Source organism: Rosa chinensis, chromosome 1 (assembly GCF_002994745.2).
Source record: "Rosa chinensis cultivar Old Blush chromosome 1, RchiOBHm-V2, whole genome shotgun sequence".
NCBI lineage: Eukaryota > Viridiplantae > Streptophyta > Magnoliopsida > Rosales > Rosaceae > Rosa > Rosa chinensis.
The window spans coordinates 19,195,609-19,213,194 of record NC_037088.1 but is presented as its reverse complement, the minus strand read 5'-3'; the positions used below and the strand labels follow the sequence as shown (position 1 = coordinate 19,213,194).

General features: G+C 37.9%; 1 protein-coding gene and 1 long non-coding RNA gene across 3 annotated transcripts; one reads left to right on the top strand and one right to left on the bottom strand.

Annotated features, from left to right (window-relative positions):
• Positions 1-11,623: 11,623 nt before the first annotated feature.
• On the bottom strand, positions 11,624-13,749 carry LOC112188637. Of its 2 annotated transcripts, none has more exons than XR_002931493.2 (5): positions 13,404-13,749; positions 12,634-12,759; positions 12,335-12,526; positions 11,941-12,003; positions 11,624-11,848 (listed from the first exon to the last, which is right to left on the bottom strand). It is a non-coding gene; the product is annotated as an uncharacterized LOC112188637 (long non-coding RNA). The 2 variants fall into 2 exon arrangements; XR_002931494.2 differs by having other exon boundaries at positions 12,335-12,523; positions 13,404-13,745.
• A 1,047-nt stretch (positions 13,750-14,796) lies between these two features.
• Positions 14,797-15,615, top strand: LOC112203057. The gene has a single exon (XM_024344084.1). The coding sequence runs from the start codon at positions 14,797-14,799 to the stop codon at positions 15,613-15,615; it is 819 nt and encodes a 272-aa protein (XP_024199852.1).
• The last annotated feature ends 1,971 nt before the right edge of the window (positions 15,616-17,586 follow it).

The following is a 17,586-nucleotide window of genomic DNA, read 5'->3' as shown; positions in this document are numbered from 1 at the left end:
TTCCAAAAGCAGTTCAAAAACACATAAAACACCAAAACAAAATATCAACCATAATGGCAACAAGTACCACAAGATACTATGTCAATGAAAATACCCCAAATCTGAATTTCACATTAGGCAACACTTTTGTAGTAGTAGACATAATGTACTTAAGTTTCTGAATCTTCACCCCATAATTAGACAACTCAAGTTATCCAAAAAGACAATCAACATCTTATGACAGTAGAAGAGTCTTTAAGTATCAAAATATGAATTCAAAATCATGTGTGAAGCTGTTTGTCACCAAACTATGCTATATTAACACTTCTTTGGAAGACACGAGTAAGCACAGTTTGAAAACAATTGACACAAGTTTCCAGGTCATTTTTATCTTAATGATCAAATGCAAATAATAACATAAATTGCTTTGTGCAACATGCCCATTTTTATTTGCAACAACCTATGACCTAAATAAAGTTTAACTAAATTCAATTCAAGACATCAAGGCATTTGAAAAGAAACTTTACTCAATCTGCAATTTTGTCAATGAAAATATGACAACATTTACAGGGAGACAGTGAACTTCTTAACTCAAACATTCATCAATTTATCATATTCAATCACATATATATATTAGCAGAATACAAAATATTAAGCACAACCATCCATAAGCAATCACAGAGAAAACACAAAATCGTTTCAATTCAACTCAATTCAATTCAGAGACACAAGCACACCAAAACTTAAATTTCATCCGGTCACCATCTACTCTAGCCTAGGTGGGAATGCTTCTAGTGTTCTTGTAATTCAATAGAAAACGAATTAAAGCTTTGAATTGAAACATGGTTCTCAGAAGGCCTAACCATTGCAACTGCAATTCTGCAACAATTTTAGCGGAAGCAATAATTCCCAAAAGCGATCTTAATCCGAATTAAATTTTTTATTTCTTTTCTTGGCCTGTTAACCAAAACCCTAATTTCCCAAAACGTTTTGCAATTCAACATAACACAAAACTCTTGATCAAAATACAATGAATTGATCTTCTAAAAAATGATTTATGAATTGTGAAATTTGGCTCTAATACCATTTGTTAACTTAATGAGAAAACCAAGATCGTTTCACAAAATTCATAAACACAACCAAATGATCAATACAATATGAACTAGAATGCAACAAGAGGAGATGCACCACCTGCTTCATGCACAACAGCCATTCCTTCAAAAGCAATAGCAGCAACATAGCTATTCAACACAAATAATCCGAGTTCCAAAACTTCAAGCAGCCACACGCAAGAAATCTTCTACTCAACTATGTGTTTAACTCCTCTCTATGGAGTAGGACTGAATGTTTTGTCACATAGTGAATAAGGACTTGAAGCACCTATATATACAAGCTAGATAGGTTTTCCCATAAAAGAATCATTGATTCTAGCCAATGAGTTATTTCTTAAAGATGCTATAATTATCATATCAACTAATTAGATATTTATCTTTATCAAAATGGATTCCTAACCATATGGGTGACATACCAAAGCCCATTAGGTGTCTAGGTAGATAATTCATATATTTCCCATTTATTGTAATAAGTTTAATCAGTTTGTTATTTACTTAATGTAGATAATATAAGGTCCAAATATTATTTTACAATATTCCCCAAACTATGAGTTAGAAACCTGCTACAATGCATCAACTAGTGAAGTCGTATTCAGACCAAAAAAAAAAAAACTAAAATTGAATGACAAGCAATGTGGTTTTATTTTATGTCAGTTTTTTCTATCGGAGAAGACACACATTCCAGGATGGTAGATTCATGAAATTGATGATTACTATGCTACTTAATATATATATATATATATATATATATATATATATATCAGGCCATTTCCAAAGCAGACGTCTGCACTTCGCTAAAGTGCGGACGGCGACACAGCAGAGGCGATCCAGGCGGCGAGGGCAGCGGGCAGCTTGCAGGAGGGAGGTCGAAGGCATCTCGGACGGTTCTGAGCAGCGTTCGAGGTCGGAGGAGGTCGGAGGAGGTCGAAGGAGGTCAAAGTTGCAGGTTCTGGGCAGCAACCCGACCTGCAACTGCATATTTTCTGGGCAGCGCTGCAATGACGTCGTCGGCGACTGCAGACCTCTCCTCGCAACCCCTGGGGTCCTTTCAAAAACCCCCGCCGCTCCGTCGCGCCCAAAGCCAAGCTGCAGCGTCGCCGTTCGCACTTTAGCGAAAGTGCAGACGTCCTCTTTGGCATGGCTCTATATATATATATATATACATACATACATACATACATACATACATATAATAGGGTGTTGCTATTCGCACACCCATTTTTTCTATTCACACACCCCTTCTATTATCTATTACTTTAATTTAATTTTTTTTTTTACAAAGTACCCTAACTACCCTCCCTTGCAATTCTGTTTATTTTTTTTTCTTTTTGGCAAGTCAATTATCCCCAAATCCTAAACCCTTATTTTCCCGCAGACACAAATTACTTCAAGGCTCTTTGCAAGAATTTTTTTAGGATTTGGGGATAAAATACAAGAATTTTTTAGGGTCGAATCTGACTGTCCATAAGTGTTTCTTGTATTTTATCTCAAAAAAAAAAAATTTAGTCCATATCCTTGTTGCCCTACAGCTCTATCATTTTTCTCCCAAAAAATAAATGGACAGTCAGATTCGACCCTAATAAATTCTTGTATTTATCATCATTTCATCTGATATAGGTGATTTTATTAAGGAGGAAACCACAATTACGCTGTTATTATCCCATCCTTGCTGAAGACTATAGGGAACGGAATCCATTTCTTTCAAGCAAAACCAGACAAAGCTCCCGGTGATGGTATCGCTCAGAATTTGGATACCATTCCCCTGTAATATAATGCACAAACACACATACACAGTTACGCTTGTGATGAACCAAAAACCAATAATTCCCCTGAAATATGACCTTGTTGGCCTCCCCTTTTCACAATTCACAACCGGAACAACCAAAATCCTAATTCTCTTAAAAGACAACACCACCCTTTCAAAAAAAAAGACAACACCACCATGGCAGGCACCATCATCAGCTTATATATTTAATCAATACCATTCAATCAAATAATAAATAGCATTCAAAATGTTAGATAACCGAGTCATTGACCCCTTTATGTTGGAGAGGAAAGATCTCACATTGGAAAAGTGACAAATAAAATATAACTTATAAGTGGGTGGATCTTACCCAATTATACCGAGCCTTTTGTGATTAAAACCCAACACCTATCGGGTGGTTAAGTTGGGACAGTATCGGTACAATGGTGGGCCATGGGCCACGCTTGTCGCGGTTTAACATGGTATCAGAGCGGATCTCTCTCCAATTGCGTTTCCAATTATCATGGGCCCGAATTTGGGTTCCTTATATTGTCATCGGAAAATTCTGATTGGATTGTTACCAAGTGTTTGATGTGGACCTTGGATTGTTATATTGGCCAAGTCTCCAATATGAGACTTGTGTCCCAATTTCCAATGTGGGAATTGGATTGCTAATTAATTTCACGTGCAGACCTAAAGTTAGGTTGCACGTGAGGGGGCGTGTTGGAGAGGAAAGATCCCACATTGGAAAAGTGACAAATAAAATATAACTTATAAGTGGGTGGATCTCACCCAATCGTACCGAGGCCTTTTGTGATTAAAACCCAACACCTATTGGGTGGTTAAGTTGGGACAGTATTAGTACAATGGTTGGCCACGGGCCACGCTTGTCACAGTTTAACACTTTACACAGCTGCATAATCCCTAATTCAAAATCTAAATCAGCTAAAACCTAAAACCGAACTACAATCGAACCAAATTCAAACTCTCAAAAAACACTTCAACATAACAAAATGCAGACTTGAACGAATTAAAAACGCAAAATTGAAAACAAGTGAACGATAGGAGCATAAGTCTGTTTACCTTTGTGTGGCATAAGTACATGTTTGTTTACCTTTGTGTGGATTAACGGCATTCCAAGATACTTACCAAGATTATTAGTTAGAGCAGAGCCACAGATTCTACTAATGTTTCCAACCCAAGATTTACAAGTATTAGGAGAGCAATAAAGGAGAGACTTGCTGAAACTAACTAGATAGAGCGCAAAACATCTAAGCATTTTTTAAGAACAGTTGTGGATTAACCTCAACAGCTGAAGTGATTAGCTGAGACCGTTTTTCTGTACATAAAACAAACAGGTAAGGAGACAGTAAAAGTTGTACAAGACAGAGAGAAAATTAGATACAAATTCTACTTCAAATTTCACACCATCTACTTCTCTTCTCAACACTAAAGCATAATCCCTCTCTTCCAAATCAGAAACAGTTAAAAGCACGAAAATTCAAACATGCACAAACAAGAAGCAAACATATGAAGAAGAAAACGAGATGAAGCCGAGTACCTGAGAGAGAACAAGAGGCCTTCAATTTGGGATTGAAGCCCTAGCTTGTCGTCTAGTTGTGAAGTAACTACCATACCATTATGCTATACGTGCATTTCATCATCAACGAGTGATGCTATTAATCATGAGCAGTCTGTCTTCGAGTATACAATGAATGAGGCTCGTATACCTCACAATTAATTAATCGTCTCACTAAGTGATGATGAAATGCATGTGTAGAAGTGGAAGCAATTGGTCTTGTGTCCCCAACATTCCGGGTCTTTGCGGTTGGTGGTGGTGCGATTAGAGCTGGTGGTAGTGGTGGTGTCGCTAAGTGTGGATGAAGGTGGAGAATGCGGGTCGATGGCTAGGGCTGTAGGGGCCAGTGGGCTGGGTTGTGCTTAGTGGTAAAAGTGGGCTGGTCTCAATGTTATTGGGTGCATAAGGGACGGTGGTTTCATGAAACACAACGTCGTGACTGGTGAAAATCTTCCAAGTTGAAAGATCATGCAGTTTGTAAGCTTTCTGACCTACTGGATAACCAATGAAAATGCACCTAATTGCACGAGGAGAAAATTTGTGGGTAATATGGGTATTGGTGGCCTAAGCCAAACAACCAAAAATTCAAAGATGGGAAAAAAAAAAAAAGGAGATTTATTATTAAGTAGTTGGAAGGGAGTTTGGAAAGAAAGAATGGGTGTTGGAAGACGATTAATGATGTGTACAACAGTGAGAACACATTCACCCAAAAAATGAGATGGAAGATGAGCATGAAATTTGAGGGCCCATGTGACTTGCAAAATATAACGGTGTTTACGTTCCACAACCCCATTTTGTTGAGGTGTGTGGACACACGAATGTTGAAAAACAACACCATATATTGTACTTAAAAAAGGTTTGAAGGGAAACAAATTCTCCACCATTGTCACTATGAAAAGTTTTAATACGAAAGGAGAAATAAGTAGTGACAAAGGCAAAGAAGTGTTTTAAAAGTGATTGTGTCTCATCTTTATGTCACATTAAGAAAACCCAATAAATCATGTATAGTCATCCACAATGGTGAGAAAATAACGAGCACTAGAAACATAATGGTGCTTATAACAACCCCAAATGTCACAATGAACAATATCAAAAGGTCTTACAGAGGAAATTGAACTAACACCAAAATGTAGACGACTCTACTTTGCCAGAGGACAAATATGACAAGCATTATTAGGACTGATAGAAAAGTTTAAGAAATGCTTGGCAAGAAAACTTAAACGAGAAGAAGAAACATAGCCTAGACACTGGTGCCAGAGATCGGTGGACGAGATAGTGATGTTGCAAGCAGGTGGTTTGCTGAAGGTGGCTTGTGAGGTGGTCTATGAGTTGGGCAATCTTTTCTCCATCGCCAATGCCACCAAATAATAAAGACCATCACACTGTTTACCCAAACCAATCGTCCTCCTCATAGCCAGATCCTGCAAAATACACCAATAAGGGAAACATGTTACTAAGCAATTTAAGCCTCTTGTCAAGCGACTAACTAACATCAAATCAACCTTGAATGTAGCAACACACAGCACATCTCGCAAATAATAAATAGAATTGAAAGGCAGGGGTCCTATAGCAGTTATGGGTGCTTTTTGTCCACTGGGCAATAATACCAGCGGCAAGGAATGATTTTTGTTTCCATGAAGAAGTACTAAACTTGGAGAGGAATATTATGATTTGTCGGGCTGCTGTCAATGATCCAACGGCGTGAGGAAAGTTTAGACAAATCTGGTTTAGTGGTCGCTGCATTTGCTTGAGGATTAGCACCTTCATTCTTTTTGACACTCAAGAGGCTCAAAAGTTGTTTAAGTTGTGCTTCTGAAATTCCTGATACAACTGACTTCCCTTCATCTTTAATTAACCATCAGAAAAAAAAGTTTTCGTTATATAATGTCATAATTAATGCCATATCAGCTGCTACATAGGACAAATTATAGGTGATTCACCTAGCATTTTTTTTAAAAAAAAAATTTCAGCCAACTTCTTCCACAAAGTCTCTTTGCTCAATCTCTTAAACAAAGAGTATGGTTAAGCCAATGGCAGGAACAATAGTACGTACTACACTACCCTTGGCTCTTAAAAGATTAGAGACCCTAGCCCCTTCCCTCCCTAAGGCAGTTTGTTTTATGCTCTTACTAGCAAGAAAAAACAAGTTGATCATATTATATGATTCAACAGTTCAAAAGTTACATCGACCTTTATAGATCATCTCTGCAAAAAATTAAATCAGTGTCAATAGAAATTGTGTTAATCATTCGATCGTATCAAACAAATGAACATTTTTAGTGAAAGTTAACCATCTCATAATTAATCATCCATTTGATTGATGCAATCAAATGAGTAAACCATTTCTCTTTGAATCAATTTTTGCAGGGATGATCTTTAATAATTGATTCAAGTTTTGAATTGTAAATCATGCATGGATTAAATTGCCAAATGTATACAAACATGAGAGAATTTGGACACAAGTTTATAACAATTTATGGACCTAAGTAATTTCCACTTTGAAATTTATGGAAACTTATCTTTGTTACTCCTTCACTTGGACAAAGTGAGGCTTTGATACCAACAATCGCTGGCTTGACGGGAGGGACGACGATGGTTTTCTGAGGCTTGAATCGGTTTCGGTTGTAGATCCATAGTGGCAGTGTGGTTGTCTCTACGGCGGTGCGCCTAAACAGGAAGGGGAAGCCGTACTGGTCGGGGTCCGACAACCGTGTTGGAACGGAGGGTATGGAGGTGGGTTGATGCAGCTATTGATTTGGGTCGGGAGGGCAGGTGACCCACTTTTTGGTTTGACCTTTTGGGCTTGGATTCTGCCTGTGGGCCCTTTCTGGGCTGAAGTTAGGGTTGGGGCTCAATTTTTGGGCCCTGCTTTAAGTTTTATCTTTTTTATTGTTTTCGTTTATTTATGTTGTTTAGTTATGATGCGCTTTTTGCGAGCAATAAGTCCTTTTATTTGTTGGGTAGGGCTAGTCAGGCTATGTGTCACGCCCCTGATTTTACACACATGAAAATCGATATATATAACCCCATAATTATATATGCGTGAACGTCCAGTCATCAATACAAAATACCTGGAATCTTTTTCCCTTTTACTTACACAGATATTGATGCCCTGAACCCTCAAAGTTAATATAAACTCGCTCCATAGAGTTATATATTACAATGCTTACGAAATAGATTGTCAACAAAAAAATAAAACGTAAATGCAGCTCAGAGTAACTATACAACGGAAGTCCTTAATCAACGGTAAAGTTACAAAAATGGCTTCCTACCGTAAAGCCGCAAAGGCGCTACCTCCGCTTCAGCCCCGATTATCCTAACCTGCAGGATTAACCCCTACACCGTTTGAATAGTGTACCGGGTTGCCACACAACAAACCCGGTAAGCTTTTGCAAGCCCGTATGAGTAACTCAAACCACACACAACTCACGCCAAAAATAAGGAAAACAACTCACGCTTTGATTCCTTAAAACACGAAATAAAGGAGAATAACTCACACTTTAATTTCCTTTCAAATCGAAATAAAAGAAAGCAACTCACACCTTGTTTCCTTTTAAAACGAAACATAGAAAACAACCCACACTTGATTTCTATCAATAAAACATAGAAAGCAACTCACACCTTGATTTCTATCAATAAAACATAGAAAACAACTCACACCTTGAATTCTATCAATAAAACATAGAAAGCAACTCACACCTTGATTTCTATCAATAAAACATAGAAAACAACTCACACCTTGAATTCTATCAATAAAACATAGAAAGCAACTCACACCTTGATTTCTATCAATAAAACATAGAAAACAACTCACACCTTGAATTCTATCAATAAAACATAGAAAACAACTCACACCTTGAATTCTATCAGTTGTACCATAAGCGTACCATAGAAAGCAACTCACACCTTGATTCTATCAGTTGTACCATAAGCGTACCATAGAAAGCAACTCACACCTTGATTCTATCAGTTGTACCATAAGCGTACCATAGAAAGCAACTCACACCTTGATTTCTATCAAATCGTTAATAAGGAAATCAACTTGCACCTTGTCCCCTTAAAAACCATTAATAAGGAAGCAACTCACACCTTGTTCCCTAAAAATATGTAATGTCATGAGTTGTAAATAACCAATTCCCGTTACCCCATGAATTACCTATATGGCAGACAGATTAGAGCTCTGACTGAAAAACGTAACCACTCGTCCGGCCAAAGACGTGGTCACCTGAGATTCTGCCCAAGGTCTTAGACCTTCGATCCTCGGGCCGCAATGTCCCTTGGAGCAAAACATTAAAGGAGTCGCATCTGACCCAAAATGTTACACAAATCGCAACGCTTTTGAAAACAATCGAAATCAACATTTCCATAATCATTGTTTTCCGAAAAAGCCATAACACAAAACAATAAAAAGCATCAATTCATGCCCATTGTTTTCATACCCAAATCTCAACACTTTTCTCAAATCTCAACGCTTTTCAAAACAAATCGAAATCAATCATTTCCACAAATCATTTGTTTTCCAAAAGCCACACCCCAAAACAATAAAAAGCATCATTTCATGCATATTGTTTTCATAAATCCACAAACCACCCAAAACATATATATTTCACGTAAACATATATCTACTAATACATGAATACGTATGTATATATATACATCCCATAATATACATATATACACACGTAATCATCTACTCAAAAGTGCCACTAATACCATCTATAGTTTGCAGTTAACTAAATAACTCTCAAAATAATAAGGGTATTCCCGTTCGTGAAATGAACTTCGTGAGATTACTCACCTCAGAATCCCGCTGCGTCTTCTATACAGAACCGAACTAGTACACTATCACCAACAACTCGTCCAATTCACCTTCTAGAAGCACCTATTCACCAATGATCTCAAATCAGTAACGATTCATAACCAATTTTAAGTCCGAAACCCCTGTTTTGAACTAAAATCCCCCAAAGTGGCGCCAATCGAGGCAAAACCACATCCGAGACCTCCCGAAGTCTCTGGAATACGTCCACGATCGATGTGACCAAACCACAAGTCGATCGGACGCTCAAATCCTCACGGATCGAATAAATTCAGCGATATGAAACGGTAAAAATCCTAACAATTCCATACGAACTCCAAAATTTGCATATTATATATCGAAACGCTCGTATCAACGAGTAGAACATATATAATACCAAAAACAGTTCCTTAAGTGGCCGGAACACCGCCGGAACACCGCCACAGACGGTGGTGCACCGCCGCCGGCCAAAAACTCATTATTTCACAAAACTCCCAACATCAAAAAGCTTCATCTAAGCATGCTTGTGAATTCTCATAACTGGATCGAAGTCAGAAAACAAGCCTAAGGGATCGAAAACTACCTCACAAGCCGTGAACAGTGATCCAATCCGAGTTGATCGAAGTTTCACGTGAATCGATCCAAACAACCACCAAGGATCGATCGGCGAGCTTGTTCTGAACTCAACCCAAGAAAATCGAAGCCGTGCCGACGTCGGAACTGTGTTTTCCGGTCGGGTCCGATTTCTCCAGTCTGCACCGCCTTGAACTGCCACCGAGACGGAGAATCGCCGTAAGAGAACACCAGAGGGACGACCAGACGGAGGAGACGACCCTGCTGGCCAAGTTTCAAGGCCGGAGACCGCCGCAGTTGGCCGGAAAAGTCGGGTCGGATCGGCCGGGTTCGGGTAGGATCAGGCGGTTTTCTTCGATACTGAGGGAGCGGACGAGAGAGAAGAGAGAGAGAAAAAAGGCTTCCGGAAAAGGAAATGAGGAAATGAAAATATATTTCTGATTTTTCCTATATATACTAAAATGGAAACTTTTTCCAATAGCCATAACTTCCTCATACGAACTCCGATTCTCGCGTTCCACATGTCCACGAACTCGTATCGACGCGCTCTACAACTTTCGTGAAGGAAGTTTTCGGAGAATCCCAACGTATAAAAAGTCAACCTTTGGCAACCCCCTAAAACCATACTTTTCAAATAATTATTCGCCCGAAACACTTCCGCTCCATCCACGAGCCACGAAACGTCCAAAAATCACAATTTAGATTCCGGAAAATCCTCGGAAAATAAATACGAATTTCTGGGGCATCACACTATATGCCTATGTGTGCACTCAAAGTGCCTTGTCTGCTCTAAATAGGCGGCCAATTCCTTACTTCGTCAAATGATCGCTACCACCTAGTGGTAGGGTGAGACTAAGTGTCGTCGGATTTATCCTCCCGCCACAACATAGTAGGAAAACTATGCGTATGGTAATTATACTACGTTGTAATCGGGTTACATATCGAGTTATCTTTCCGTTATGTCACCGCTAAGTCAAAGCAAATAATGTTACCAGTAGAACGCTCTTTGCTAATTCGTGCCTAGTTGAATACGATTATTTGATATAGACTCATAATAGTACTTTAGGATGTTCTCTAGATGCTTATTGTAATCAGGGGTTTAGGCTCATTGTCCTCCCCCCTGTATTCAACAATTTCATTAATCAAAGCTTGAGAGCAGCCACACTAGCCCTTATTCAAAAAAAAAAAAACTTTTATGAAAATTTGCAGTCGAATATCTGGTTATTTTTTTTTCCTATTGAGGCGAACCATTATAAGTACATGTTGGTACAAAAGTACACAAACAAATGAGAACAAATAAAAAGACTTGTCTGAATTGTAACAATTGGACTAGGATGAAGGACTCTCACTGTTTATTCCGATGTTCTTCCTCCTCACACATATGTTATCTAGAATTGAAGAGGTTTATTTGGCCCACTCAAATGTTTGATGCCATTGTTACGTTTTATTTTCGATTGACAACACGACAACTTCTCCACATAGAGTTGCTCATCATTCTTAATCATCTCCCTGCATGCACCATCTAATTATAAAGAAGATCCTCCTCAAAATATGTCTTCATATATATACTAGAATTATGGCTATAGGACACCATCAAGTTTCTGTACTCATTGTTGACGAAGGCCACTGATAGCTTCAGTAGCCACTATACAGCCACCAATCACATGTCAGTCCCCTATGGAGAAGTTTCCATTGTTGCATAGACCACCATTTCAACATCGGTGGTTCGTTCTCATCATATTTTGCTTTAACATTTGAATAAAGTACACCTACCGAAAACTGCTGTGTCAGCTTTCGCGGTGGCAGTTCACACCATTTCCTATTCTCTTCGGTGTATTCAATTGGTGTCTAACATTATATTATATTAATTTTTTTTCATCATGCAGTTACAATTAAAATGGTGTCAATGTTCATTTATTTAAAAAATAATAATAATAGGCTCCAATCTGTATTTCCTATACCCATACCAGTTCCAATTACAACTAATGCCCGTCATGGCATGAAATTCATCTATTTTTATTTTTTGGCTTTCCTTCTTCTGGCCTTCACAGGCTGTTTCAACTTTCCTGTCAATTACAAAGTAACAATGTGTAAGCCACATACAGTCACACTCATAAAGATAATGAAAATATGGACAAACTATTGATTTCACAAATACCTTTGAGCATAGTCTGTGGGCTGTTTGACCTGTCAATTCCTGCCCAGTTTTACCAACATAAACCTGATGGCAAACACCAGAGCATTAGAACTAATGTAAATAAACGCACACGAAAATATTAATGTATGTAAATAAACAATTATAAACTCTTGTTTCTTTTGTAAGCAGAAATTAGAACAAATGTAGGATTTAACAGACATTATACTTTGTGATCGTAACTATAATGGCAGAAATTAATAACAATCCATGATGAACTTTTATAGCCTCCTAAACTGTCTATATGTATTAACATCAACCTAAGAAAAAGCTGACTCCCTAATTGCTACTAATATTAGATCTATGCAGAGTTACTGACAAAACCAGTAAAATGTAGAGTTTTTAACTTTTAACATACCTTCCTTCCACCAGGGACTGTATACCAATGACGACCAAGCACAGACCACAGAAGTTGGAACATCTGAAATATGATTCTTTTTTCTTCCAATGCTATGGTAGGATGATTGAGAAGTTAAAACTCCACTTCCATGCAATGGGACTTTAGGACTACTATAGGATGTTTGATATTGTGTTGACCGACGCACATCTGCTACAAATTTGGCAAACTTTGAAATAAACATATAATTTATGGTGTTCACAGACTCTTATCTTGCTCAAGTACAGACCACATATAGAGAAGCAAGAAAAGAAGCTTACAATCTGAATAATCAGTCAACCGCAACTAAATGAGATTGGGACTAAAAGTATCCCCAAAATTGGATCTGTCTACTAAAAGACTCATAACTTCTTGCATTGCAGATTGCATAGCGACCTGAACAACAGCTGCACCAAGAACAAAGCAACCAAAATCAGAAGGCCAAACCATATATGGCGAGATACAAATTGTAACTAACTCTGCCAATGATTAATCAACCGTTAAACCTGCTTGCTTATGCGCATAAATTTTTCAATGATTGAAGAGTAGTTATCAACCCTAAGATTTAACCCAATTCCGTTAAATCATCTGTTTACCATACATAGTTTCTTGTCATACTGCTAGACTTTAAAAGGCATTGTAACATAATGAAACCAAAAGTTTTTACCTTGTGGATCATTACCGCAACCCCCAAATTATCAAAGTCAGTCTCCTTCATCAAAACACCCATTAAATTACATCCGCAAATCTCAACAAATGCTAGATTGTTGATCTTATTGGTTACTGCTGGCTTTTTCTTCAAATTTGTAAATAAAACAAAAAGAGAAAAATTCACTTCCTCCTCCAAATTATGTTCTTCACATCATAAACAGAGACTAATCAACACCAATTAATAACAATCCCTCATTATTATTATTTTTCTCACAATTTCATCAAAAAAGATGAAAAATCAACTTTTTTTTTTCCACAAGAAATCGCAAAATCTCATCTCCACTCAAAACATCAATAAGCAAAAATCCAAAATATTAAGAGAAAAAGACAAAGAAATTACCTTGATAGTATCTTCGGGAGAAGAGAACTATTCTATATCATCTTCCATACTCCAAAACGGCTATGGATTGGTGATGTAGATTAGCGCATAGTTGAGAAGCTGGTCCAGTGAGAGCCAAATCGAGTATGGTGATGACGTGGCAAATGACCGCGGCGGCCACAACAACGCGATGGTGGAGATTGCTGTGGTGATGAGAATGGAGGAGAGAAGAACGATTTGGAATGAGAGAGAGGGGGGTTGGGGACTCGAGTGATTTTAGATCCCTAAATATTTTTATTTTTTGGGGAATGAAAACATCTTCTATATTTTCTTCTATGAGCGATATTTGCTTTTTTACTTAATTTTTATTAAAAGTGTGTACTGGTCTGTCAAAGTATGGCACGTAACTTGTACCAAAGAAAAAAGTATGGCCGTTGAGCCATCAAATATATTTAAAATTTAAATATCTATGTTGTCAAGGGCGAGTACAATGCACTGGTACTATTTATAATTTAATATAATAAGGCCAAGAAAAAATATAATATAATAGCCAAATGACTTCTAAGTTCTAAGAGCAAGTTCACCCGTATTCAAGAAAAGGCAAAGTCGAGAAGTCAAGAATTCGACCAGTCAAGTTACTATTCACTACCACTGGACATGGGTTTACACCCGTTGTTTTTCTTGCCCGGTCAACACAGTTCACTTTTACTGTTTATAATCACTGTTCACTTAATTTTGATGTTCACCAGTGATTTCACTATTTAAATTTACTGTTCATTTTTTTTTACTGTTCATCGAAATTTAAAAAAAAATTTTGAAAGATAAAATATATTTATGGATACTTAATGTTATAATTATGCAATTTACTTTTTTCAAAAATATTTTTCAGTGGACAAATTATGAGCCACCGACAATTTATCTTGAAATGAGTGAAAGCACAACGGACAAATTATGAGCCACTGACAATTTATCTTGAAATGAGTGAAGGCACAACAGACAAATTTCCTTGAAATGAGTGAAGACACAACTGACAATTTTTGAACAGACCAGATCATTTGCATACTATTCAATCTAACGATTATTGTTGATGTAATCTTATCTAAAATTTCGTATCAGATTACGTTGAACCAGGAGTGGACACGTGTCCTCGAAGTATGATCACGTTTTATGTGAAAATTGTAAATAAATTGAGCAAGATGCAGCACACCATTCCTCACAAGCTGATATTCACAAATCTCATTCGTTTTTATATTCTCCAGATCCAACACATTTCCTCTCCTTACCTCATTTCAATGAAGAGATTGTGGGCTAAGTATCGACAATCTCGAGATGAGGATCTTGAAGAGCTGTGTACGACTAATGCTCTTGTGGTAGCAGCAGTCGCTGAAGCTGAAGCTTCCTCCGGATCACGACGATGGGTTCTCAACCAGGGCGTGCACCGAATGAGGAGCGATTTAGGGAATCAAGAGGGAAAAACATGATGGAAGATTACTTTGTGGAGCGTCCAGTTTTCAGTGAAGAGGTATTCCAGACAAGGTATAGGATGAGTCACAATGTGTTCAACCGCATCTCCAGTGACCTTTGTCGCTATGACCCGTACTTTGTCCAGAAATCAGATGCTGCAGGCAAAGTCGGACTACTTCTCCAGCAGAAGCTGACATGTTCCTTAAGAATGCTTGCTTATGGTGCCGGGGCAAATCAATGTGCTGAGTATTGTCGGATGGCGAAATCTACCTCCATTGAGGCTCTGAAACTATTTACAAGAGGAATCGTTAATCTGTACTCGGCAGAATACCTCCGGGCTCCTAATCCGGCCAACCTCAGAAGACTTCTCGCCAAATCTAAGAGAAGGGGCTTTCCTAGGATGATTGGAAGCATCGACTGCATGCACTGGAAATGGAAGAATTGCCCAACAGGTTGGGCTGGAGAATACAGCGGTCGAAAACGTGTGCCCACTATCATCCTCGAAGCAGTCGCTTCTTATGACACATGGATATGGCATGCCTTCTTTGGAATGCCTGGATCATGCAACGACCTCAACGTCCTTGCTAAGTCCCCGTTGTTTGACGAGCTCACTGCTGGTCGAGCCCCTTGGATCCAATTTCAAGCAAATAACAGGATTCACAATTTAGGGTACTATCTCGCTGATGGTATCTATTCGCAATGGGCGACTTTCGTGAAATCAATTCCAAGGCCGACACGACCCAAGGATCTAAAGTTTTCCCAAGCTTAAGAGGGGTACAGGAAGGACGTGGAGAGATGTTTCGGCATTTTACAGACGCGCTTTAGTATTGTTCGAGGAGCGGCTCATGGCTGGGAAAGAGAAGACCTTCGATACATCATGCTGACTTGTATTATATTACACAACATGATAATCGAGGATGAAAGACCAGATGACAGCGATGAGGATTTGGAGTCCGACGAAGAAGAGGATAACAATATGAGGCCCAGGTTTGGGAAGAACCGACTGGTGATGACGTCAATCATGTTGGTAGAGATGGTTATTACTTCAACGGATTCATGGATCGATACGATGCCATTAGAAGTACAAACAGTGACTCAAACCTTCAAGAAGATCTGATAGAGCATTCCTGGAACGTTCAAGGCAACATGGAGATCTAGATCATAAATGAAAATTTTTTGGAATAATTGGCTAATATCTATGTTTTGTTATATTTGTGTGCTTTGAATTTGGCTTGTCTCTAATGACCAATATGGTGGTATCCTCATTTTATGGAATTCCTCTACTGTGAATTTAGAAGTGATTACTTCACATGCTAGATCTATCCATTGTCAAATTACTGATCTTGCTAATGATAAAACTTGGATCACTACCTTTATTTACGCCTATCCTCATAAACCTTTACAGAGTAATCTGTGGAATGATCTTAAGAACATTCATGCTCATAGTAATTTCCCAAGACTTTTGATCGGAGATTTTAACAATGTCATTGATTCTGAAGAAAAAATTGGTGGGAATTCCCCTTAGAATGTTTATATGCAGAACTTTATTAGATTTTGGAATGTTTATATGCAGACTTCCTTGAAGGCTGAAGGTCTACCCTTCACTTGGTCAAATAAACACAAAGATCACACTATAATCTTTGAAAGATTAGATAGAGTTGTGGCCAACTCTTGTTGGCTTAATTTATTTCCATATTATAAACTTGAGAATCTGCCCATGGTGGGCTCTGATCATGGCCCAATTATTTTGACAACTTTGTCTAGAACTATTATTAGAAAAAAGATGTTTAGATTTGAAGTAGCTTGGTTGTCTCATCCTGACTTCATTGATATCACTAAAAGAATTTGGTCTAATAGAATTGATTTGGATCCTATTAAGAATTTTGTTGCTATTACTGGTGCCTTTGGTCACCAACTTACTCTCTGGAACAGACATGTTTTTGGTAGCATTTCTAAGAAACTTAAACAATTGCATAATGATGTTAAGTTCTATCAGGATCAACTCATGCTTTTTCCTCATTCTTATTTCCTTCAGGAGAAGGTTTTTCAACTCAATAATTATTTATTAGAGGCTTAAAGAAATAAAGAGATTTTTTGGGCTCAACAAGCTAAAGCTAACTGGCTAGCTCTTGGTGACAAGAATACTAGATTTTTCCAAACTAAAGCTACTATAAGGAAGAAAACAAATAAGATTAGTAGAATCAAGAATGATGCAGGATTTTGGCTTCAGAACCATAATGATATTGCTGATCTCTTTGTGCAGGTTTTTCAGAAAAGATACAAGGTTCTAAACCAAGCTTCTGCAGAGGATATCTATAACTTTGTCAATATTATAGAACCAATTATTACAGAGGAAGATAACAATAGATTATTAAAAGAAGTTTGTCAAGATGAAATTCTAAATGCAGTTAATTCTATTGGTGCCCTGAAGGCCCCAGGACCTGATGGCATTCATGTCATATTCTACCAGAAACATTGGGAAGTAGTCAAGGGAAGTCTTTCTTCTCTTGTTTGTGATTTCTTTTTTAACAAGTCTTCTTTAAACTTGCTGAATCATACTAATATTGCCTTAATCCCTAAAGTTGAAAAACCTGACCTAGTTTCTCATTACAGACCAATAAGTCTTTGCAATGTGGCTTACAAGGTGATTTCCAAAATTATAGTTACTAGATTGAGGAAGATCTTATATAAATGTATTTCAAAAAATCAGGGGGCCTTTGCTCCTGGAAGACCTATCCTG

What these genes read in the sequence shown, in the direction of transcription:
- LOC112203057 (XM_024344084.1), top strand. Translation starts at nt 14,797, where the DNA reads ATGGGTTCTCAACCAGGGCGTGCACCGAATGAGGAGCGATTTAGGGAA.